This window comes from Hesperophylax consimilis, chromosome 4, assembly GCF_061612785.1.
Source record: "Hesperophylax consimilis isolate HC1 chromosome 4, BYU_Hcon_1.0, whole genome shotgun sequence".
Taxonomy (NCBI): domain Eukaryota; kingdom Metazoa; phylum Arthropoda; class Insecta; order Trichoptera; family Limnephilidae; genus Hesperophylax; species Hesperophylax consimilis.
In genome coordinates this window covers 10,547,375-10,573,064 of record NC_142839.1, presented here as the reverse complement: position 1 = coordinate 10,573,064, position 25,690 = coordinate 10,547,375, and the positions used below count along the sequence as shown (strand labels likewise).

At 34.6% G+C, this 25,690-nt stretch overlaps 1 protein-coding gene across 1 annotated transcript; it reads left to right on the top strand.

The window, feature by feature from the left end:
• Positions 1 to 245: 245 nt before the first annotated feature.
• LOC149424173 (uncharacterized) lies at positions 246 to 8,738 on the top strand. Its single transcript, XM_089631197.1, has 4 exons — positions 246 to 486; positions 905 to 1,146; positions 7,693 to 7,839; positions 8,512 to 8,738. The coding sequence occupies exons 1-4, from the start codon at positions 397 to 399 to the stop codon at positions 8,657 to 8,659; spliced, it is 627 nt and encodes a 208-aa protein (XP_089487323.1). The 5' UTR covers positions 246 to 396; the 3' UTR covers positions 8,660 to 8,738.
• Positions 8,739 to 25,690: the final 16,952 nt, after the last annotated feature.

The following is a 25,690-nucleotide window of genomic DNA, read 5'->3' as shown; positions in this document are numbered from 1 at the left end:
ATAATGTTTTTGGCTGTGCGGGATTTTTTTTTCAGCGTTGTTCTGTAACAATAACAACCCCCCCCCCATGGATTTCGGATAATAAAAGGGGGAATCAAGCTCACGTAGAATATTTGTGGGTAAAATGTGGGCAGAATTTATGCGATTTCATTAGAATTACTGCAACTGAAATTCGGCTACATTAGGCTACAAAATGTTTGAAAAACGGCGACATTAGGCCAAGATCCGTTGGCAACACTGTTTGACAGCTGAATGTCAACAAAGATTATCAAGTTAAGTTAACCTAAACTCAAAACCCTCTGATAATTGCTAATAATGTTTCAATTCTTTATCAAATTTTCGCAACGCAGAGTTAGATTTTAGTTTCAACGTTCACCGAAATCGATTTATTTTAAAATGTTACAGCCAATAATGCATATTTTGAATGCTAAAAGGGTTGTTTTGGCAAGTGCTTCTCCCAGGAGGCAGGAATTGGCTAAGAATATTGTAATTTTAATTTGGTTGCTTTTCAAATAATTTGCTTTCTTTTAAAGTAATACGCTTTGAGCCGTAAGATTATACTTCTGAATGTTCCAGAGCATAATAAAGTAATGGTATCTTTAATTTAATTTAAATTTTTTTGAATAAAGAAACACAAAAAAAAAAATCATGGCACATGGCTTAATTTAGAAGTTAATATTTGAAAAAAAACTCAGTTGATTAAATGGGCAGGTACTGCTGAAAACTCAATTTTAAACTCCCTCTTTCTATTAAATGATGTCTACACAAAAGGAAAGGTTACAGGAGAAGTCTCAATAGCAGGAACATATTACAAGTCACTGAGAAAACTTAGCTGGTCCCATGGAAATGATTTAACAAATTGTTGTATAATTTGCTCATGCTCACCACTTAAGTATTTTTCAAGGGTTTGAATGTCCTGCTGTGCCCGTCAACATTCGAGGAAGATTTAGATCCTTCATCGTTTAAAAACATTGAAGGATTTGTTGAAGAAACAGCTCTGCAGAAGGTACTGGAGGTGGATAAAAGGCTATCAAGTGGACCCGACAAGGCTGACGTTATAATAGGCGCCGATACTATGGTTACACTGGACGGGAAATTGTTTGGTAAACCTAAGGATTCGAAGGATGCATTTAGGATGTTATCAGAGTAAGTATAGGATAAGCTATATTAATACATAAACAAATAAATACTCGTAATAGGTAGAAAACTCGGCTAAATTATCTGATATTGATAAATCAGTCACTTTTCATAGGTTCGAGTACCGAATAGTAGACTTGGACTTCATAATACAGAAATCGAAAATTACATTATCCTGTACATAAGTTATCGAGAGGATGGTGAAATACTCCCTAATTGTTATACTACTCCTAACAACTATTTCGTATTATTTTTCTTAGTATAACATAAAACAGAGGTGGGCAAATGATCAATCACAGGCATCCGCGTCGTCAATCGATTTTCTTAAAAAAGAAGTCTAAGATTCCCGGATTAAAAACCTAGCAAAATGTCTGTACCTTGTTAAAGTCAGGAAGTCATATTGCTCAATTTATTGTTGAGATGGGTTTGAAGTTTTAAGTGTATCTCTATATTGTTTAGGGACATTTAATAATAATAATAATAATAATGTTTATTTCAGCTGGACAGAGCGGTGTGTGCAATGCTCTGCCTGCCATAAAAGTTTACATTTAAGTTAATACATAAAAAGAAAATCAATAAAGAAATAAATAAAAATAATAAAAAATGAATACATTGATGAGCACATTAGGACTTTATGGTGGCTTGAGTGAAATTCTCCATCTCTGGTGTAGAGGCGCTCCCTGCCACTGGGCAACGGCCTGGACAAGAGTGTTGTCCAATCTCGGGTAGCGCTGACTCGTCCCGGCTATTCTGTGGCGCATTAAAGCAGCGAACCCATGCACCCTTCCTTCGGTGAACATCTGTGAGGCGCTGCATCGCCAGGGGAGGCCAAATAGGGCTCTGTATGCGTGGTTGTACTGTACTCGGAGTGTGTTCATGACGCCTTGTGTGTATGTCGTCCATAGCTCGCTAGTGTAGAAGCTCATACAATATGTTTGGAAAAGTTGCTTCTTCACCGGAGGACTGCATTTGTTGAATCTTCTGGCAAGCATGTTAGCTCGCACACTCAGTACTCTTCTTTGACGTTCTATGTCTTTTTTATCATTTAGGTCATCGGTGATGACATGTCCCAAATATTTGATTTCGCTGCATATTTTCAGGTTGGCCCCGCCGAGACGTATGGGTGGAATGACAGTGGGACCAGTATTTGCTTTAAATATCAGCAGGGATGACTTTTTAGCATTGTATATCAGCCCGTGACAGAAGTTTTCTCATCGCTCTTACCGATGGAGCTAGTATGACCATGTCGTCTGCATAGCTAATATTGTTCATACATACCCCGGCAATATGGCATTCATCCATATACACGTTGAAAAGCACTGGGGACATTGAGCCTCCTTGTCTAACGCCACACTTTAATTTGGCTGCTTCTGATAGGCTTTCATTCCACCTGACAAAGTTTTCCTGTTGGTTGTACCATGTTCTCAATATATTAACAATTTGTGGTGGAACTTGTCGTTCGGTCAGTTTTTTCCACAACGCATTATGACAAACCCTGTCAAAGGCTTTGCTTAAGTCTGGGAAGCATGCGTACACCGTTGTTTTTCTGGCTTTATAATATTCGATTGTTTTTTTCATGCTATATATGGCCGTATTAGTAGAGCATCCATCTTTGAAGCCCATTTGAGAGTCCTCTGTATTGAGCTTGTCTTCCATTAAATTTAACCTTTTACCCGCTAAAAAATTATACCTAAGCGGTTGCCCCCACGCGGCACATTTTTTGTTTATGAATTTTTTGTCGAATGTTATTTTCATATCGACCATTTTATGTAAACAAAATCATAATCTGAATTATTAACTATCACAAAATCTTCCTCCAACATCGAAGTATCAATAAACATTCACTTGAGATAAACTGAAATAAAGATAATGCCATAATTGTGTTAATATAAACACACTAAGTGATTTCAACCGAAACAAAGAATCCCTCTCATGGCCGACTGTAGGTACCTACCTACTTGTGTAGAGAAATATGAGTCCTTAGGATGGCCACTGCGCCGACGCTCTGGTTTTAGTTTATATTTCTTTTTTCACTGACTTCACTTAGTTTTTCTTTAGTTGACATTTTATTGACGTTTATGCTGTGAAATTATTAAATATTGTTTTCACTGCGATAAATTTGCAATAATATGAAGGTACACTCACGACAATAGTAAAAAATATATACAAAAATACACTTATAATTTTTAAAAAGGTTAGTAGTTTTTTTTTCGTGGTAAATACGGAAACATGGGTAAACACATAATGTCACATTACACTCTGAGCACATGTATCTTGAATATTTTTTTACTTTAGTTTTCAGTTTGGAGTTGGTACATACACGACACAGCCGACATGGGTTTGCACGTTTTGCCGTTGAGGGTATTATGTCTGGCATGTGTTTTGCTAATCCTTTGGCTGACAAACGGAGTGGATCATCAGAAAAACGTGACGTAAATTGAGATGGTTCACTGTATTTTTCTATTAATTGTCTTTTAACTTTCAATTGAAAATCTGCTAATGTAGTATTTTTTCCGGTAACCTTGTTGAAGAGCGTGTGCGAATTTAATAAATAAAGATCTATTATATGGAAAACCACTTTTTTGTACCATTTTATTGACTTCCTCATGCATTTCAAACTGCTCAACATCATGTCGGTTTTGTCGACTGCGCCCATATGTAAATTGTAATCCAAGATACATTTTGGTTTAAATATTGGTTCATTTGTTTCCCTGTTAACTCTTCCTATTGGAGATGAAGAGCTGTCGTGTATAGTTGTGATCATATGAATTTCACGCTTATCTTGCCATTTTAAAGCTAACAGTGGTCCACGGTGTTTTGCCTCTATTTCCCCCTTTTTTAATTTTTCGAAACTTGGCATGGTCTTTCTATTTTTGCGCACTGTTCCACAAGCATTAGTTTTCTTGCTATGAAGAAAATCAAATAGTTTTGGGCTGCTATACCAGTTGTCGACCCAAAGATTATGTCCTTTACCTAAATAATTTTCGAGCAATGTCGTTACGACAGCTCCCGAAACGCCAAGGCACTGATTGTCTGTTATGTCCGTACCTTCACCAACGTAAATAATAAAGTCTAAAACAAAACCAGTCTTACAATCGCACATGACAAACATTTTTATTCCGAAACGGTGACGTTTAGAAGGTAAATATTGTTTAAAAGCTAACCGACCCTTAAAAAGAATCATGCTTTCGTCGATGCACAAGTTTTCTTCGGGTACCAATGTCTCTTTGAAGATTTTTCTGGTGTGATCAACTAACATTTTAATTTTATGCAATTTGTCACCAGGGATTTGTGTTCTAGAATCACAGAAGTGTAACATTCTATGTAAAATCTCGTACCGATCCCTTGGCATGGTTTTTCCAAATATGTTATTTGACATCAAAGGATCGGTAGACCAATGCTCTTCTATCGTCAGATGACGATTTCTGGTCATTAACATAGTCAAAGCAAAGTAAATATACATTTCTTTAACCGATGTCTCCACCCATCTGTTGAGGCGAGAATGTTTGGATGGTGGTTCCTTTTCAAGAACAGCCAGATAAAATTTATTAGTCTCTTCAACAATTTTCTCCATTATCTCATTATTTAAAAAATATTCAAAATATGCAACTTCTTCTGAATTATCTGAAAGTAATGAAGACGGATTAACTCCAGACAAGAAGTCATCAAATTCATAAACAATTGATATAAAAGGACCTGTACTCCAATTGTTAACTATTTCTTCAGGAATAACATTTGATGTCTGTTCTGATGAAGTACTGGGGTGAGATGGCAAAGTCAAAGGTTCAGCAGAAGAAGTTGATGGCTGAACTGACGGCATTGAGGTATCACTTTCATATTGCTCATCAATAACAATATCTGTGTCGTCATCATTTATTTCAAAATCACTATCCGCATCTAACATTGTTTCATATATTTCAATATCAGATAGGCCACGTTTCGACATTTTGAGGGTTGTTAAAAAAAGTTTTTTTTAAATTCATACGCAACAGGAACGTAATACAAAACACAAACACAAAACAAAATATTTTTAAATCGAATTAGTCACTTTAAAATAATTATGTACACAACAAAATAAAAAAATTCAAAGTGGATATCGACGCACAAGTCTTATTACGATTGGTACGGGGTTCACGCCAGAGACACTAGCTTCTTTTCGCGCGTGTTTCAAAACTGTGACTGACGGCAATCGCCGGGCTCTCGGTTTTATTAATTTTATAAGATAAACAATGAAGTAGTATATACAAATTCTCAGAGATGTCGCAACACAAATGAATATTCTTATTTTTAAAATAAATTTCGAACGAATACGGTATACATGTGCTTGGAAAACGAAGTCGAAACTTGAAAATGACTAAAGTCAGCCGCCGCGTGGTGCGAACGATTTGAAGAAATGACTAAAGTCAGCCGCCGCGGGGAAAAGATTAAGATGACCTTTTCGAAGATTCTTGCAATTATTGTGGCAAGAGATATGGGTCTGTAATTAACAGATGATGTCAGGTTCAATTGGCGGCTTTTTGGGATCGGTATTATTATTGTTTTGGACAGCTCTTTCGGAATGTGTCCGAGGCCGATCATGGCAGTGAAGAGAGAGGCAAGCAGTATTGTTAAGTACTCCCCCGCATGCTTTACATGTTCTATGACCAGTCCATCGTGACCTGCAGATTTACCTCCTGCCATGTTGCGTATTGCTCGCTGGATCATCTCAGGTGATATGACGATGGACGGCTGTTGTTATGGTTGATGCGTTGTTGTTTCAATCTCTTTAACCATTATTTGCGGTTGATCTGGTGCGGAACAAAATGTATTTCTGAAAACTTCAGCAATATCTTTATTTACAGATTTTCCATCAATCTGGCTCGGTGCGGTGTATTTCGGTTTCAATACGGCATTGGTTTTATTCCAGAAAGATGAAAAATTCTTGCATTCAAAGCTGTTCGCTATTTTGTCCATTTTGTTCTGCTCAAAGTTTCTTTGACAATTCTTATATTCTTTCTTAAAAAGCAATCTGGTTTCTTTTCTAGCTTCCATGGTGGGACCTTCAGTAGGTCGTCCATTCTGCAGCCAATTTATATGTGCATTTCTAGACGTTTCATAATATAAGGCAACCTGCTCATTCCAACCCGCTGTAGCCTTCCATTTTCTCCCATTTTTTGGCCTTCTCCCTATGTTAAACGCAGATATTGCTGAGTTACTTAATGCTTGTACAATATTTTTTTTTTAAGGTAAGGGTTTTTTTTTTTTTTTTAATTTGGACTAATAATATATCTCTAAATAGTATAAAATAAAGTGGTTATCTTCGTCTGTCTGTTTGTGTCCTTAGTTCCTCTAAACTATGCAACCGATTTTGATAGGGTTTTCACAATCATTTAGTGAATTTCTTCCGGAAGGTTTATATATACAGGGTGTATCGGCACGTACCCGACAAACTTTAACCAGCTATTCCTTAGCACATTTGGAGTAAAAAATGCTATGGGCACTTTGCTGTCCGGTAACATTTTTTATTAATAAAAAATTTACTATTCATATTTTCATCACATGTCACCAATGTTTTATCCTTTGTCAAAGTTTGAAAACCCGTCTGGCAATATTTTGTTCGAGTTTCGTTGAATAATGTACGTACGTACCTACGTTGGCGCGCTTTTACAATCACAACGAAATGGCACGGCACCATTTGTCTCATTTTTAACTATTATTATTTAGTGTGTACGAAAGAGCGAGGACACTTTTTGAAACACTTGCTAATAACAGCTGTTGAACACGAGAAATAACGCAAATGACAGTGACGGAGTGTGGATTTTTTATTTATTTTTTGTTTTTAATGGAAAAAAAAATGTTACCGGACAGCAAAGCACCCATAACATTTTACTCCAAATGTGCTGAGGAATAGCTGGTTAAAGTTTGTCGGGTACGTGCCGATACACCCTGTATAATACACACATATTATATTTATAGAAAGTAGAGAAAAGTTTCCAAGAGGCACCGGGGGTACACGTCACCTAGTTTATAATATTTTAGAGCCAGTTTTTGGGTACATGTGGACGGGTGTTTCGCAGAATTTGAAAAATTCATCAAATTTCAAATCTGGTTTACAACTTCTGTGAAGGTTCTATTCGAGTTCTGTTATTATTTCAGTTTAGTGAAGCAACCGGCCAATAATGATATCATAATAGAACTTGAATAGGACCTCCACAGAACTTGTAATTCAACTTTGAAATTTGATGAATTGTTGAAATCCTGTGAAATAACCTGTCTTTATCTAGCAGGGGATGAAATCTGCGACACCCGGGTGAGAACCTGATACTTTGGACCACTTACTCTCTTAGGGTATTCAAGTCCTAAGACCTGACCGAGAAAGAGACGATTAATATGTTTATACTTGCTTTTTAAAAGTTTGTCCATCTCCAGTAATAGAGAATGAATGTAGACAAAATAAAATTTGTTTTTGATGGAAGTGTAATTGCCCCCTGATATCTTATTAGGTATATCAGAAACATAAATCTTATTTGTATTATTAGATCTTTTCGAATGAACCAACCTTCATCTTATTTTCAGGTTAAATGGAAGAGCACATGTTGTATACACCGGAGTTGTGGTGAAAAATGGTCCGAAAATTGTCAAATTCTGTGAGAAGACCAGTGTATTCTTTGGCAATTTAACAACTGAACAAATGAGCGCTTATGTGGCTACAGGGGAACCGCTGTAAGTATCTAACAATAATTAAAAACCATAGGATTACTTCTCATATTTTGGGGTATTTACCTACTTCATTTAAAAAAAATGTATGTTGCTAGCTTATGGACACCGGGCGGGTATTTCAGTATACTCAGGAATGTTATCATTTGGCTTATCTAGTCAGGGCTCTTAACGAATAGCAAATCGACTAACTTAAATGTCTAAAAAAGCAACTGAAATACTGGCCCCGTATCTTCTGTTTGGAATGTTTTTTTTTAATAATACATATTTTTTATTTATTCCAATAATACCACCTTATCCATTCTATGGTCTATTTCATAGAACGAAAGTTGAAATCGATTCAACTTTGAGTTCTATCGCATAGAACGAATGTTGAAATCAATTCAACTTTGGGTTCTATCGCATAGAAAGCCTGTAACTAATCTATTTCACAGAATGAACTAAATTATAACACATTCACACTTGCTCTATTCTATACGAAATAGAATGAAAGTTGTAGTTGCTTCAAAATTGTTTCTATTTCTACTAGGCGTACCATGTAAAATCTGTTCTCACTGATCTATGTCATAGATTTTATGAAATAGAGCATAAAATAGTTGAGGTGTGAACACTCAGCCATTAGGAAAGTTTTTTTTTTTTTAATTATCCCCATTACCTACAAGATACATTTTTTTTCAGAGATAAGGCCGGTGCTTATGGTATTCAAGGCATTGGTGGTACTATGATAGAACGTATAGAGGGAGACTACTTTACAGTGATGGGCCTTCCACTCTATAGGCTTTCCTCTGTACTATTTGACATGTTTTATGAAAAACCCAAAGATTAACGTTGAAATATTTAAAATTTTTAGAAAATTTTGTTGTATTGAGTTTTGTTTATTTTTAAGTGAATGTACAATATTTTTGTTGGCAAATTAAATATTTTAATAGAAAAATATGCATTGTGTTTTATTGAACAAATACATCCTTCAAATAATATTGTTTCTATGGCCTGCCTACGTACAGCTTGACATTTAACTGCGGCTGATACACAAATATATTTGTGTGATTGACCGACATTTTTTTTATAGATCAGTTCCAGAAATTTGAAAAACATAATTATAAATTAAAAATATCTAACGTGAAGCCAAAGATTTGAAGCCGGTAATCAGATTAACAGAGACTTTTTTGTTTCACAAAATGTATACTAGTGATTCCACTGTTAAAATTAAGTGTGTCAAGCTGTGCCTACATTATTGCAGATCGACATATTTAACTCTGCAGCCAATTACATCAGTAGGTACTGCAGATTTGATTTGATGAAAAATCTAAGTAGGTATCTTTTTTAAAAGTAGTTTTTCGATTTTTAAGTTCCTCCTTTGGCTGCCTGCATAGTTCAGTGTGTCAAGCTGTAAAAAGCTAAGAACACAAGCATATTTATATGTATTTTGAGAAGGTTAATTTCGTAAGTAAGGAATCCGATGTGTCTCTATCCTTTTAACTTGGAAGTTTTGTCTTCAAAAAATGTATATACATAATATGTTTGTGTCATTTTTATTTATATAGATTTTCCTGTTTTAACCGAAGCAAATTATGCAACGCAATATCCTTTGTGAGTATGTCCATCCGCTTGTACGAGCGTGAACTTTTCAAAGTTGAAACTGATAAATGTCTTGATTAAATTGTCAAATTAAAAATGAATCTTCAAAAATACAGACAAGCGATCCTAGGTACTTGCCTACCGAGGAGGTTAGCGACAGGTTTTTCAAAATACGGATTGAGTTGTCAGGATTTCTACCCGATAGCAACACAACGGACGTAAATATTTCTTAAACCGAGCGTAAAAAGCAACTTAAATACCAGCCCTAACTAATATTTAGTAGGTACCTATTTAAAATATTATATTTTATAAATATGACTTAGGGTTCTTTAAAGACTATTTTTTTAAATGTATCTTATATCTATGTAGGTACCGTGTACTTAAAATTTAAAACATTTTTTCAACTGATAAATGAGCATGTTTTGACTGAAATTTCTTGCCCGACAAGACTTAGACATAATTTGTATGTAATTTAATTCAACAAGTTATAGGCATTTAAATGTAATTTAAATGCCTATAACTTGTTGAACGGTCACATCAACAATCCAGAAATTTTAAATAAAATTTTATTTTACGTCCCTGATAACTTTGCAAGAGCGCGTAGACACAAACCATTCATTCTTCCGAGATGTAGGACTAACTTACCATTAGCAATGCCTCTCGGAAGAATGATAGTCCTTCTAAACTCACTAGCCTCTGACACCGACATTTTCCACCTGAGCATTAAAAAATTTAAATCGCTAATTAGGCAATTATGATTGTGTATTTGTGTAATGTATCTTTGTTATTGGAATTTTTTATTCTGTAAATATGCATTTAAAATATAAATAAATAAATTTCCATATTTTCGCGCAAGATACCGATATTACGACTTACAACAAATTTGTTTCCTTCTCGCTCTCTTACATTATATTATATACAGGGTGTATCGGCACTAACCCGACAAACTTTAACCAGCTATTCCTTAGCACATTTGGAGTAAAAAATGTTATGGGCACTTTGCTGTCCGGTAGCATTTTTTTTTCAATTAAAAACAAAAAATTTTAAAATTTCCACACTACATCACTGTCATTGGCATTGCGTTTCGTGTTCAACAGCTGTTATAAGCAAGTATGTCAAAAAGCGTATTCGCTCTTTCGCACACACTAAATAATAATAGTTAAAAATGAAACGAATGGTGCCGTGCTATTTCGTTGTGACTGTAAACGTGCGCCAATATAGGTACACACGTGCATTATTCAACGGAATTCGAATAAAATATTTGCCAGATGGGTTTTCAAACTTTGTCAAAGGGTAAAACAGTGGTGACATGTGGTGAAAATATGAATAATATTTTTTTTATTAAAAAAAAACGTTACCGGACAGCAAAGTGCACATAAGATTTTTTACTCCAAATATGCTAAGGAATAGCTGGTTAAAGTTTGTCGGGTACGTGCCGATACACCCTGTATATGTATATATATATATTCCATAAAATAACAAAAATAATCTATTTGTCACTAGCGTAATATCCTACTATCAGATACTGAAAACGTATTGGGGAAACTCGTGCAAGACAAATATAGGTTACATTCAAACAATGCAAAACTCTATTACTAAGCCTTTGGTGAGCAAAGGTATTTATGCACAAAGAAGAGACATCAGATTATTATATGAGTCAGTTAATGTATTACCTGTTCGAGGGATATTGTGATTTAAAATTGTATGCCAAAACCAATTGATGGATTCCACATATAAAGAAAAAAATACATCACACGTACAACACAAGATTTAGTTAAAATTAAGGTATGTCCATTCCAAAAATGACTAATAAATACGGCCAATGAACATTTACTTATCTTGTGCCTTCTATCTTCTATCTACATAAATGTTAATGTTCGTTTGTTCAAAATCTTAAATCCTTCACCGATTGCTTTGAAATTTTGATACATTCATGCATTCGAATATGCATGTGTTTTTTATACACCTATATTACATAGATGTCACCTGTGACAGATAGAAACATGCTTTTCGAAAAACAGTGCCATCTGTTGGACGTAAAAGCAACATGTGCTATTGTTTCTCTATCTGCACAAACAGGCAGAGCCACAGCAATGCGTGGCGGGGTACAGCTAGTATTTAATAAAATGCCATTGGATGTAAAAAGGGAATCAACCTGCACAACTGAACTAAAATAAAGCTAAAAAATGGTTTGTGGATCAAGATTTTTTATATTGATATTGTTTACAAATATATTAGTATCCATTGATTGTATGAATGTTATTGTATAAATATGCCTATGAGAGTGTTTAAGTATGTTGTGTGCCTTGGAGTGTGTGTATGCCCATTTTACTGTCTATGTATTTTAATCATTTGAAATCTTATTCTTCCGTATCTATTTTCTATATTGTGGCTTCCCGCTATATGTGTGCTTTAGTATTATAATTAATATTTTGAACATGACCAGCTGACAAACTGCTTTGGCAGTTTAGCGTGTGCTTATAATGATTAAATTACAAAAAGGTTTTTCCATAGAAGAGCTACCACTAGCACCACACGGGAGCCCCTGATGAAAAAAATTCCCTCAGGACCTATGTCATCTTTGGGGATGCTGTGTGGAGGGTTTTTTTAGAGAAAGGAAGTAGAGAAAGTTCTGGGAAGGGAAAAGGTATTATGGGTGGAGATCAATGTGTTAACGGTACAAGGCGATGGGTCGAGAAAGAGTCTGGCTGGAGAAGTCAAAAGGTCTTCCTCAATCAGTCTCTCCCGAACCGACCTGGGGCGGCGGTACCCATACCCGCCTCTCAAATTGATATATAGATATGTGTGTGTGTGTGTGCATCTATGTACACCACTTACTTACCTACCAAAACTCATAATTTCGAATGCGATTTGTTGGATTTATTGCGTAGGAAATTGTTTTCGTGTTGTGAATTTGTCTTACCTATAGATTATGGTGATTTTGACGGTACATGGCAATATTGACGGCCAACACCTTGCCCGACAAATTTATTGACGGACAAGACAATATTAGTTCGGCATTGGGAAATAAATTGAAGATAATTTATCTTGCTCGTTTAAAATGACATAACTTTTTTGTTACATAGTTTTTGCATCAGTCCTTGGAAACTAGTGGATAGTAAATTAATTTAATTCAAGAGTATATTGAATCCGGTTTGTATTTCGCGCGGATGACTCCTCGGACGTGTTTGACATTTTTAAACGTAAAGTTTCGCACTTGCTTCGACATTATTAGCTTGAATTAAAGAATTTCACGGAAAGGTGACTGAATTTATTTGCGAAGTTTATTCAAACGCCATCTTGACAAATACCTTCTATTATTTGAGCAAGATTTTCCTTGAAACTCTATTGCAAAATACATATTCCGCTATTTCTAATAGTTCGAGGTTTGTACCCATTTAACTAAATACGAAGAATTTCTTTTGTAGCTATGTAGGTACAGACAAATCATTTTAAAGAGGAGAATTTTGTATTTGTGCATACCGAACTTCTAGTTTGGAACACCCGCCCTCAATCCCCTCTTCCCCCAAAAATGCTCAAAGTGGGGTTCAATCAATTCCATTTTAATTTAGACTCGCGATTTAATCAGCGTTCTTTTATTTTTGTTTTATTCTTCAGCTTCCTTACAAAAATATAATTATCATTAAATTTGATCGATGACGTTACAATATACATAGACGCGCTGTAAAAATCTCTAAGTAGCAAGCAAAAAGTACGTCAATTGTAATGGTATTTCGTAGGTTTTTAGTGCAAAAATTGTCACGCGTCGCGTAATGCCGTGTTATCTCTAAGTATGTAAGTTGCCTTTAAAAAATCGTCTCGTGTGTAATGCGAAAGTGTTTTAATTACTACACTACTAAAAGCCAAGAAATAACATTTCTTTTGTAAATTCACGAAAATTATACCGGAATCCCAAACCATACCGGACCAATTGGAATCAATATCGGTACGCACATTCAAACTTGGCTTTACCAACATATTTTTTGAACTTTGTGGCGTAAAACGAGCGTTAATATTTGTTTAAAATATCTGTTTTTTTTATTCAAATGTTGATCTTTTACTAGTAGGTCACAAGGCACAATATTTTAGACAGGTAGGTATCTAATTTAAGATTTTCACGGCCAAAAGTATTTTTGTTATTTGTTTTTGGGGTATTATGCCGTGTTGCGCTAACTCCTTCTTTAGCCAACGTTTCGGACAGCATTGCAGTGTCCATCATCAGGGCAGATGTCTTATTAAAATTTTAATCTAATAAATAAGATAAATCTTATTAAATAAGACATCTGCCCTGATGATGGACACTGCAATGCTGTCCGAAACGTTGGCTAAAGAAGGAGTTAGCGCAACACGGCATAATACCCCAAAAACAAATAACAAAAAAAGGTAGGTATCTACCCACGGTGTCAGTTTAAGTGTCAAAATAGACCAAAATTGCGATCAGTATAAATATTACTTTGATTTTATGTATATAATTATTTTTGTTACTTCCATTCGAACTAGAGTGCTTCCGGACCCGGAGTGAAGGAATCCGAAACGCCATTACATCACGGCACAAAAGAGCGGGAAAAGCGACAACGGATGTCCGATCATTTTGAATATAGAACACAAAAACTTTCAGCGGGGGGGATTCCGTGGGATGTCATAACCCTTGCAGCTAATTAGATGTTCACTGGCGCAATCTAGTTACAGCTTGACATGCTTAACTTTACAGAATTTATTTTGATTAGTTAGGTACAAATAAATCTATGAGTTTAAAAATAGTTAGTTCGGATGACTTTGTGGTTGAAGCCTTAGGCCTTAGACACATTACACTATATTACGCGCGCATAAATTGGGTGTGGCATGTACGTATTATATGTTGGGCTGACACACTACGCTATAATAAACACTCATTTTTATACTCCTGATCAGCTTACCTTAAACATTGTATGGATGTAAATAATAAAAGCCTGAATAAATAAATAATCTTCCTCAGGAGAGGGGGTCAGATCAATTGGGGAACTGCCGTGGAATATCAATTATTTGTATGGGATCTGTCACTTTGACAGATGACAGCCACGTAGTTACGTCGTTCCGTAAATTGTTTTGACCCCCTCTCCTGCTGTAGGTAGGAGGGGGGTCGCATATTTTTCAAATATAGCCTGGCTAGCAGATCACAGCGCATATCGTCTCCACGCTCACACTTTATACAACTCTTGTTAGAAGCCATTTAGAATATAATTCCTCTATACTGAACCAGTCCTACAACAGCTATACAAATTCCATTGAGAGGATCAAACGAAAATTTCTCAATTAATTTTAAATTAGGAATTCCTGCGGACGACATTAATTATGATTTTCTATTACAAACATTGCGATTCGTATCGTTAAAAGATAGACGAATATTTAATAATTTAATTTTTTAATTTAAAATATACAGTAACTGGTTTCACTCCCCTGAACTAGTCTCGCTGATAAATTATCACGTACCTAGTAGACCAACTCGATTCATATCGCCATATTGTCGTAACAATATCGCCACTAAAGGAAGTCTGTTATTATATAAAAGTAGTAAAAAAAATACTTTTTAAGTATGCAAGAATAGTAATTAAGCATACATTATCGTTACTTTGATAATCATTTATGTTTGGCATAGTTGACAAATAATTCTTCTAAGTCATTATTAACGATATTTTAATTATTGGAGACAATATTAGCGATTCCTAAACGAAAATCTGAAACAGAAAAATCAGAAAAAGATACGGTCACATCTAGGACTCGAACCCAGGACCCTTGTCTTGCCGGGGCACTGCTCTACCACTGAGCTAATGGGACCCTATCTCCTTCGGTCATATTTAACTGTATCATACTTAGAATAAGAACTACCAAAATTGTTTTCATTTTTTCTCACCGCACATTTTTATTGGCAACTATCTTTATGTATGATCGCAAGATAAATTTTTACTCAATAAATTATTCCAAAAAATAAATAACAATAAGTATTTTGTTTTTTTTTTTACCTCTTGTAGTTTTTTTTTAATAATTTATTCTTTATAATTAACACTAAATGGTCAGGCATTTTACCGCCAAATTGGGGGCGAGTTTAAATTTTAGCCAAAATTAGACTTTTCGCAAAATATTCATTTCTTATGATCTATTTGATATTTTTCGATGAAACGTGTTTTACTTTAAAAAGATGTTTCTATTTATTTACTTAGCAATGCATGTGTAACTCCTTTTTTTTGTGGACAAAAACTTTCTACTTTCTTGGGAATCGTAGAAAAACAGTATTTCACAATCAAAATAACCTATCGAAATTTATTCATACAAAATTACAAGATTATTTAGATATTTTCAATACATATAAAAAAAACTATAACCTAATAGTGATTCAATGTGTGATAGCGTTCGAAACACTTTCCTTTATGCAGGGGCACATTGCAAAACTTGCACAACGATTTTATTATTTTTATTTTTTTGTTGTGTTTCAAACTCATTGTATTGACAGGTAGATAGATCGGGTACCGCCGACTTTAGAAAACACATGACCCCTCACTCATTTAAAACCCCTTGTTTACAAGTTTCCCGCTCCTTACCGCTTTGCCTACCTTGTACTTTTTAACTATATTTTTATATTTATGTTAATGGCACATGTCGTGCCGTTTGTATTTAAATAAATAAATAACATATCATCTTTTTAGGTGTGACAGGTCTGTATGGCATTTTATGCGAGCAATATGGAGTTATATAAAACGCTTTGAACTTATAGCGTAATATGTCACCCCCTGTATGGTGGTGTCACTAGAGTTGAATTTATCGAAACCAAAAAATTGAGTAGGCATTTATAAAAAATAGTACCTACCCACCTACAATCTTTCGTTAGTTTCTCCTTTCGTCGCCTGCGAAGCTAGTGTGTAATGCTCTAGAACGGGTTTATATCACATATCACAGTAATTACCGTAGACACAAGGGTCATCGATAATAAACGCAGTGTGGTCCCTCGGGAAGTCAGGAAGTCCGGAGGAAGAGGCGACACGGGCAATGGCCACAGGGCTATCGGGCCGCGCCCCCCTTTGTGTTGTTTCGTTCCTTGTTCCGCTCCGTATTAACCATTAACACGGGGATATTATTACCGCCATGTTAATGCAACTAGAACAATCAAAACACAGAGCATGGTACTTTTTGGGTTCATTTTGGGATATACCTACCAAAAAGGGTAGCCGGACAACTCATGAGAGTGGCGACTCAACACACTTTAACAATCTCTTGAAATTTTTTAGTTTTCGGATACATTATTTATTTTGATTTTATTGAGTAAAAATACCCGCAGATTCTCCGACTTTCTTACAGCATCTTTAAGAAATATAACGGTCCATATCATATGCCAGATGGAGTTTTCATGTTCAAAAATGGAGTTTTCACGTTCAAAAATGAAATCCGTGTGGAAGCAATAATAAATTAGCAATTTTAAATTCGTCAACTTTTCATAACGTAATTATTTGTGTCGATTATGATATTGTATCGATTATACCCATCACTAATTTTCACCTACTTCAAAACCCAACCGCTAGTCGCGCGCCGACAACGAAACGCTTTAACGTGGTATCCGTTTGTTTTTCTTCTAACTTTTAATTGAGGTCATTAAGTTCAGCGTACATATATTATTATATTTATGAACCTCTCCAAAAATAAACCGCAGCTTAAAACTTTTGAACTTGGAACACCTTTTTCCAACTGTCGGGTTTCATTTGTTTTTTTCTTCTGTAGACAAAAACTCTTTTTTGTGATGGTTTTACAACTTCGTAGGAAGGCGAGTCGAGGAGGGTGTAAAGTATAAAGACGAAGCTTTTTTAGCTTTAACCCGTCTCAGTGAGGATTATCCCGTTCAGTTAGTCGATGGAAGCTTGTCTGAAATATTCATAAAGTTTTCAAAGGGGTGTGAAAGGCTTTATGTTAGCGTAATTAATTACGACAACGGATAAAAATATTAACTTTGTGATCAGATGAAGTAAATGGGATTAGAACAGAAATGTTAAAATTCGGATAAAGTATGAATTATTTTTTTAATTAATAGGTACTAAAAAGGGCGCATATAAAGGGGAGGGGGAATAAATGGGGTTTTGGGATAGAACCTTCTAAACGTCCTTAGTATTACGTAGGAAAAAAGATTAGTACTCGGTGATTACCTTCCTGGAAAATTCAACAATATTATTTGCACCGTCTCTTTATCAATGTGATTTATTTATTTTATTTTTTATTTATTTATTTATTTAACGCCCAGAGGGCTTTTACATGGTTGGTAGTATAATTTTAATTTGACAAATACTTTCAAACATAAAAAATAAGAATAAAATTACATTTGATAAAAGCTATGCAACAAGTCATACAAACACAAGAAACAAAAACAGAAAATTACAGCTATTTGTTGGTTTACATGATGTGTTTAGGAGTATTGTTGAAATAAATGTTTTAAATGATCCACAAAACTTGCCAAGTTGGTATTGAATATGTCAACATCACCCAAGTAATGATTTCCCATGGTGTGAAGTCGTTATATCGGAGAGTGGGCAATGTAGTTACGCTTATGTGTGCTGCTGTAGAATATTGTATTTTGTCGTGTTGTTACTGTGGGTGTATGTATGTTTATAAGTTGCAGGAGTTCACAACAGTCGAATTTAGAGTTAAGTATTTTGAATAAGAACGTTAAATCGTTTATTTTACGTCTATCTTCTAATGTATGTATTTTTAGAGTATTTAGTAAGAAATTGTATTTTAAGTCTTCGACAGGGATATTTAATAAATAAGATGTAAATAAGATGTGGTAACTACTTACCACAACTTTTTTAAATCACATTGATAAAGCTCTACAGGTTCCAAAAAACGTACAAATACAATTTCCGACCCCTCCCCCTTCTCCCTTGCCCCCGCAGGATCGAACCCCAACCCTAATAATGAATTAATCAATTACTAATTTCTATCATTGTTTTATCATATAATACACATATTTAATTATAATGGAAAACAATATTTTTATAAAGATGATTATTATTATTACTAGAGCCATGAATAATCATTGGATATTATAATTGTAGGATTCGTGCAGCTGAAAGTATTTATTAAGGCGAAGCTTAATGTCAAATCACTAACTTGATTAATCTTTATAACGAATTCGTGTACATTATGAAAACCAAAAAAATATGCTTTAGTTAAATTGAAGGTTTTCCTATCGCTTCACTTGAGTAGGATACAAATAAATAAATAAATTACTCAATTAAATATATAAATGCAAACTACCTACTACAAAAATATTTATAAATAGAAATGTATGAACGCATAAAAGGAAATAAATTTTAAAAAATACAGTTTTAAAGCTAAGATTATCTTTGACAGTTTCATTTGATTAACTTTTTTGCTTTCTTTTAAAATTATTTACAAAATAAGTAAAAACCAGCTTTTGCTTGAAATCGAATGTTTCTAGACTCTGTTTGCCAAGCAATTTTAATGCCTATTACCTACGATATAAGGTATACCAAGGATATACACATATTATGTAATAGACGATAAGAAATTTACCTTTTGAATTAGCACTGTTAGTAAACATTTTATTACATCTGACAAAAATTTAAACAAATTTCACATAAAGAATTATAAATAGTTATGTAATTTTTAAATATATATTTTGGTACTTATTTTATCGCTTGTTTGAATATTTTTCTCAGAATCAGCTATAATTTGAAAAATCAAAGCTAGTCTAAGTTCTAGGGTGCGTTCCACCGGAGTTTCAGACACCGATACACAATGACTAAATAAAATTCCTTCTATTCAATGCCGAGACACAACTGAATTTATTAAAATTATGTTTTAAATGAAGATAAAAGGAGATTAAATTCTATTGTTTTAGGTCATATATTAATTTTGAATTTAATTATTTCCTTAAAATCCTTTAAAAAACAATGCCGTCCTTCCTCCGTATTTTTATATCGCTACGCTTCGCCTTTTTATTTGAAGCGATGAAAGAAGCAAGGTTAAATATAGAAAACAACGATTGTCTTTGAAAACAGTGAATACTTAATACGGAAGCTGCAAGTGCCTCGACGGACCACACAGGAGCAAAGGGTTAAAGTTGAAAGAGCGAAGGAGGATGTGCGGGAAGACCTTTTATGACCTACCTAGAGAATATTATTATGGGGGTTCAGCCATTGGCCAGGACTGGACTAGGAGAGTCCTAAAAAAGAATCAAGTCCGTAATGGAACCAATGTCCATACATGTACTAGTTTTATTTATTTTTGTGAAAACAAATATTTCGGCATTTTGTCGTGTTATTGTATTGTTATTGGTGGTTTAAACCAAATTCCACCAATTTTGGTTATCTTGAAACATTATGGATGTTAAAATATCTCTTAGGGTCTGTTGTTTCAGAAAATTTGAATAATTCAACAAATTTCGAGGTAAATTTAAAAATTCTGTGGAAGTTCCATTCAAGTTCTGTTATGGTTTCAGTTCTGTGAAACAACTTGCCCGCAATGATATCATACCAGAACTTTAACAGAACATGAATTTTAACATTGAAATTTGATGAATTTTTAAAATTTCAAAGTTAATATTCAAGTTCTGTGAAAGTCCTATTCATCTTCTGTTAGTATCCAAGTACTAACTGTGAAACAAAAATAACAGAACTTAAATGGAACATTCACTCAATTTGAATTTTAACTTTGAAATTTAATAAATTGCTCAAATTCTGTGAAACAGCTTGTCTTTAGATATCTTAAAAAATGGTTTTAAGAGAAAACAGAATAAAATTAAGAAAGGTGAAATAAAACAACCCCAGCCTAAACGAACATGACCTACTATTTTATTACTATTTGCACTGTTACATTTTGTCACTATTATCATTATCAAGAAGATAAATTATTATCAAAGGCTTTAAAATTATAGTAAAATAATGTTTGTGTGTTTTAACTCGCTACGGCTTACAAAAAATAACTCACTCTGACCTTCTGCAAAGCAAAGAGCTTGTTTAATAATTTAACAAACCCTACGGCATTTTTATAAAATATTTCCCGAATCTACCCTATTACCCATCCTATGTTCCATCAACCTCCGACAGCAAAGTTTATATTTTATATTATCTACTTCAATGGGGGATTACTGAAATTCGAAAATGGTTTTCTCGTCACGGTCTTATCAAGAGACTAGTAAAAATACAGCAAATCTTTTGTTTAAATTATGTTGTACATAGTAGATTGTACTACTGCAATAGATAACTTGTAAAATATAAGGCCTGCTTGATGTCAATATAATTTTATTTGGGTGTCGTTATAATAGTATTCGATGGCAGTACCCACCTACCCAATTATTGCCTTCTGATAGTCTAGTCACAATTTTTGATAATATCGAGGTTGAGTCGTTTCTGTTTCTATGAAGGCCAATCTTGTGTCCTCTAAATCGATGGGGTTCCGCATGATACTGTTTTTTAATGACAGGGATGGCTCGTGTCTACAAAAAATAAACCAAGTATTAATTAGTTTACTGCGGGTATTAAACAATGCTTCCTGTTTGGAACGTTTTTTCAAATTATGTTGGTACCACTGACCAATAGTAGTTTTTAACAGTATAAAATAATGAGAACAAGCAGATATTTATGTTTAGTAAATGATAGTCTACTGACAGGGTTGCCAATAGTACATGGACTGTCGCAACGCGCCACTGATTCACGTATCATCTATGAGTATAATATTTACGAGTATGAGATATGAGTATAATATTATTAATAAAGGTTTTAGGAGCATTTAATAATATTATCACTCTTTAAACGCATCCCTATTAGATACTATTATTTCATGTTAGAATTCGGAATGCGTTATTCGAATTCAAATAAACTGTGTTCTCTGCTGCGAACTGTTTATAAATTTCTCCAATAAACAGTGATAATCTCAAGTGACCTCCCAATAAGTATGGTCCAGTATCTTTATTATCTGTATGTACAGAATGAAAATACATTGTAATATACCTACTCGTATGTCTATTACCAGCATCACGTTCGTTGATCAGCTAGATGTAGTTTTGTATTAGTGATTGACGAACCGGTGGATGCAATCTGTTAGCCATAAGTTGATAATAGTTTGTCTAGTCTATGGTTAGTAATAGGATAGATCTTTGTAGAAATATATTATATATTTGTACAGCGCCCTTGAGGTGATTTTTCATAAAAACCGGCTCTTTACAAATCATTAAAATATTATTATTATGAAATTAATAATGAACATCAGTCGATGATCTCGTGGTCTCTGTTTTTAAATTCTGTAGTGTAATGAACGTGTTGTGACCGCCAGAGTTTGGTATGGTCTTGCCGCTCAGAGCTCCATTTTAACCTCTCATTCTGTTACATGCTTCGTTTATGAGAAAAAGAGAGAAGTAACATCGGGGCTACAAGCGGTGCGCCTGCTCTGCACATGTGCTGCAATGGAACACGCGCCATGGCCGGATACGGAACATATTGTTTTTTTAATTTGTTTGGGTCATTATGAGCTCGGGTAATCGGTAAGGGCTATTTTTCTTTGTCATTTTAATGCTCCTCTTCATATGGTAAAACGTGGACATTGTGTGTATGTTTTGAGTAACTTAAATATGAACATCTTTCACATGAAAGCTTTTATTTTGCCAGAAAATTCATATAATTTTGTAATGATGCTACACGTATTTTTTCATGTTCACTTTTTTCAGAACGATATCGGCAGGTCCTGTACTATCTCCCTATTTTTTAATTTCTGTCTCTGGTTAGAATGATTACTAACCCCGGTATTTTTTGTTAACGTTTTTCACCATCTAACTTATGAAGATGACAGTATTTTTTTAATCATGTTTTCAAATTAGAATAAAATTTTCATGCTTTATTTTTTTTTAGCTCCGAATAATTTTAAGCCAGATGACATCATCATAGTTGGCAATCTCTCAGCAATGCTCATCAAAGGCGCCGTGATTGGGTTCGAATGACGTCACGGGTGTTTCAATTTCTAGTTTTTTTTAATCAGTTTATTGAGCCTCATTATACACGGTGTCCGGAAACTCGTAGTACAAGCGGGAAACTGGAGAATCTACACCACATGGGGAACCCAAAAAAACATAAAGTTTTTTGATTTGAGCATTTACAAAAAAAAAAAAAAAACCAAAAAAAAAATATTTTTCGGCTATTTTAGGGTTAAAGTTTTTTAAGGTGTTTAGGGTTGAATAACAGATGTTTTAACCCTGCAGAGCAGAAATATTTAATGATTACACCGGGTTAAATGAAGGGTGATTTCAAAATAATGCTTCAAATCCGAGTTTCTTCATTTGTTTTACTTTCCAATAGTTTTAATTAGTTGGGTACTTTGATCTTCAGTAATAATTTATAAGAATTTGATTAAAAAAAAAAAAAAAAAAAAAATCAACTTCAAACTCGATTTACTCGATAACGAAAGCTCAAATAAAAAAAAAAATAATACAAAATCGACTCCAAATGTGATGTAGATTCACCAGTTTCCCGCTTGTACTACGAGTTTCCGGACACCCTGTATAGCCGCCCTGGTGCATAGAGAACATTTCAGACTTGTAGGTAGAAACGACGAATGCTCGCTTTGCTGGTAAAAGGTATCCTATTTATCCAATCGCTTACAAGCTGTGAGGGTTGGAAATAAATTATCCAACTTCGCAACACTTTCTTCAGGGGTACCCCAGGGATCCTTTTCGGGTCCTCTTCTCTTCATCCTTTTTACAAATGATGTCGCCAAAATAATCGAGTCATTTGATCTCTTGTCTCACTGCTACACTGACGATCAGCAAGTTTATTTTTACTGCGCTCCAAATGAAATCAATAGTCTCAAGATCCAATAAGATCCAATTAGATCCAATAGTCTCAAGATCAAGATCTGAATGTCTAGAAGCAATAACTCGTTGGATGTCTTTAAACAAGCTGAAGCACAATTCATCTAAGACTGAGTTTCTCTGGGCAGCCACAAACAAACGTCAACATTTCATAGACTATTCACCTATTACTATTACCGGCAGCGATATCATACCAAAAACAACAGTCAAACTTCTCGGTGTCAATTTAGATTCAGACTTTTCTTTTAAAAGTCAAATAAATAGGACTGTAAGCACCAGTTTTTTTCCCCTAAGACAACTCAAGTCTGTCCGAAGAAACCTTCCTACAGAAGCAAAAAAACTACTTATCAACTCTCACGTAGTCTCACATCTTGATTACTGCAACGGCATATATGCCAGCCTTCCAAAATATCAAATTGACAAACTTCAATCAGTTTTTAATGCAGCAGCACGGCTCATAACCAGGGTTTCAAAATATTGGCACATTTCAGAACACCTTCGTAACCTTCCCTGGCTCAAGTGCCCTGAAAGAATCCAGTACAAATTGTGCTGGATGGTGTTTAAATCCATCAATGAAATGGCCCCACCCTACATCTCTGAATTATGCGTCCCGGAAAATGCTGGTCTGAGGCAGTCAACTCTTAGACCAGCAACATCATCAGCTGTAGGCAGACTGATAGAACCTAAGCGCAAACCAAATACTAAGTTTGGTGATCGCGCTTTCGGAGTATCTGGGCCGAAGGCTTGGAATAAACTCCCTCCGGAACTAAGATCCATAACAAGTCCAACAGAATTCAGGTCTAAACTAAAAACTTACCTTTTTAAGCTGTCATACCCTTAAATTAAATATTCCATTCCTAAGAGAAAGTCCAGTTATATTCAATTTTCCAATTATGTCCTCAATCATAGATGGGCAATACTTGATCACTCTGTTTATATGTAATATTAAAATAAAAAATAAAAAAAAAATCCTGTATCTAAATTTCGCTAATAAGCAATTATAAAATGTTAATTAAGTGTTAATCTAAAGTGACCTACCGGATAAGTATTGTACTGTTTATTATCTCCATAAATAGTTAGTAATAACATAAGTTTGTACAGCGCCCTTGAGGTGATTTTGGACAAAAACGGCGCTATATAAGTCATCCAATTATTATTATTATTGCGTCTAGAGAGTTCCCGCTACAATGCGTTTTGCATTGGCGATTGTTTCAGAATATTCTCGTAGCATCGCTACATTTCTATGTGCTTTCGCCTGTCCATAGTTCGTGATATAATTTCAGTTCTCAAATTCATTTATATCACGAACTATTTGCTTTCGCCTGTCATAGTTCGTGATAGAAATGAATTTGAGATCTGAATATAATTTAGTTGACCTTGAAATATCGGAGAGAAAAAGCTGTGTAAATTTCATAATCCCAGGTTTCTCCACTCTTCGAGGCTTTTGCCGCAGCAAGCAAACAGATTGCTTTTTTATATTATGATGTACTGCTTCCATGTGTTCACAAATTAACAGGAGGGTAGTAAGTCCATTTCCGTCTTGCTCTTCCGTCCGTATAAAGTTGTACCTACAGTAGATACGTCCCAGATGTAGAGATTTATATTAGAACAATTGGGTACAAAATACAAGAAGTGCCATCAGTTCTATTTTAACCTTTTCCTCCAGCGAGATACCCAACATTCTACAGCACCAATATCGCTCTTGTATTTGACCTAATAACACGTTTTAGGGATAACCCAATTATCTCTTTAATTGGACTCGGAAACCTGTATATTGCTGCCCGACTAGCTTAATTAACATGCTTCCAAGAATGCCGCATGATGGCATGCATAAAATTAAAAGTTCACGCCTGGTGTAGGTACCTATATTATGTTTCCTTGGTTATTTACAATATGGTTATACTATTCAGGTAAAGGAACTTTGTTGAGCTATTTTGATGAGGGCCATTTTTTGATGGATGGATTTCTCTCGGAATCTTTCAATAAATAAGACTCAACATTTTTGAATACTTTTGGAAGATAGAACAAGATATAAAATGTGGAAGTGGAACGGGAAGTAGGCGGGGAAAGAATTATTTTGTTTTATGTGAATACCGCACAGGAGTCCCCAACTGTACGAAGTCATTGGGACTATGGCATCCCCAATTATTGACGTATGTTGTGAGGCTGAAGGGGTTTGAAAGGAAAGGAGATAAAGAAGAGAAAAGTTAGTATATACCTAGCAATTCAGATCTGGTCACCATCTAAAACAATTTTTTTATATTTCGATACGGAATTATGGTCTCTCATTAAAATGATATATAAAGTACATATGTTGTTAAATAATATTTCATAAATACAGAATATATCAGTATGTACCCGACAGACTTTAACAAGCGATTCCTGGGCTCATTTGGAGTAAAACATGTAGATGTCATTTTGCTGTCCTTTGACCTTTTT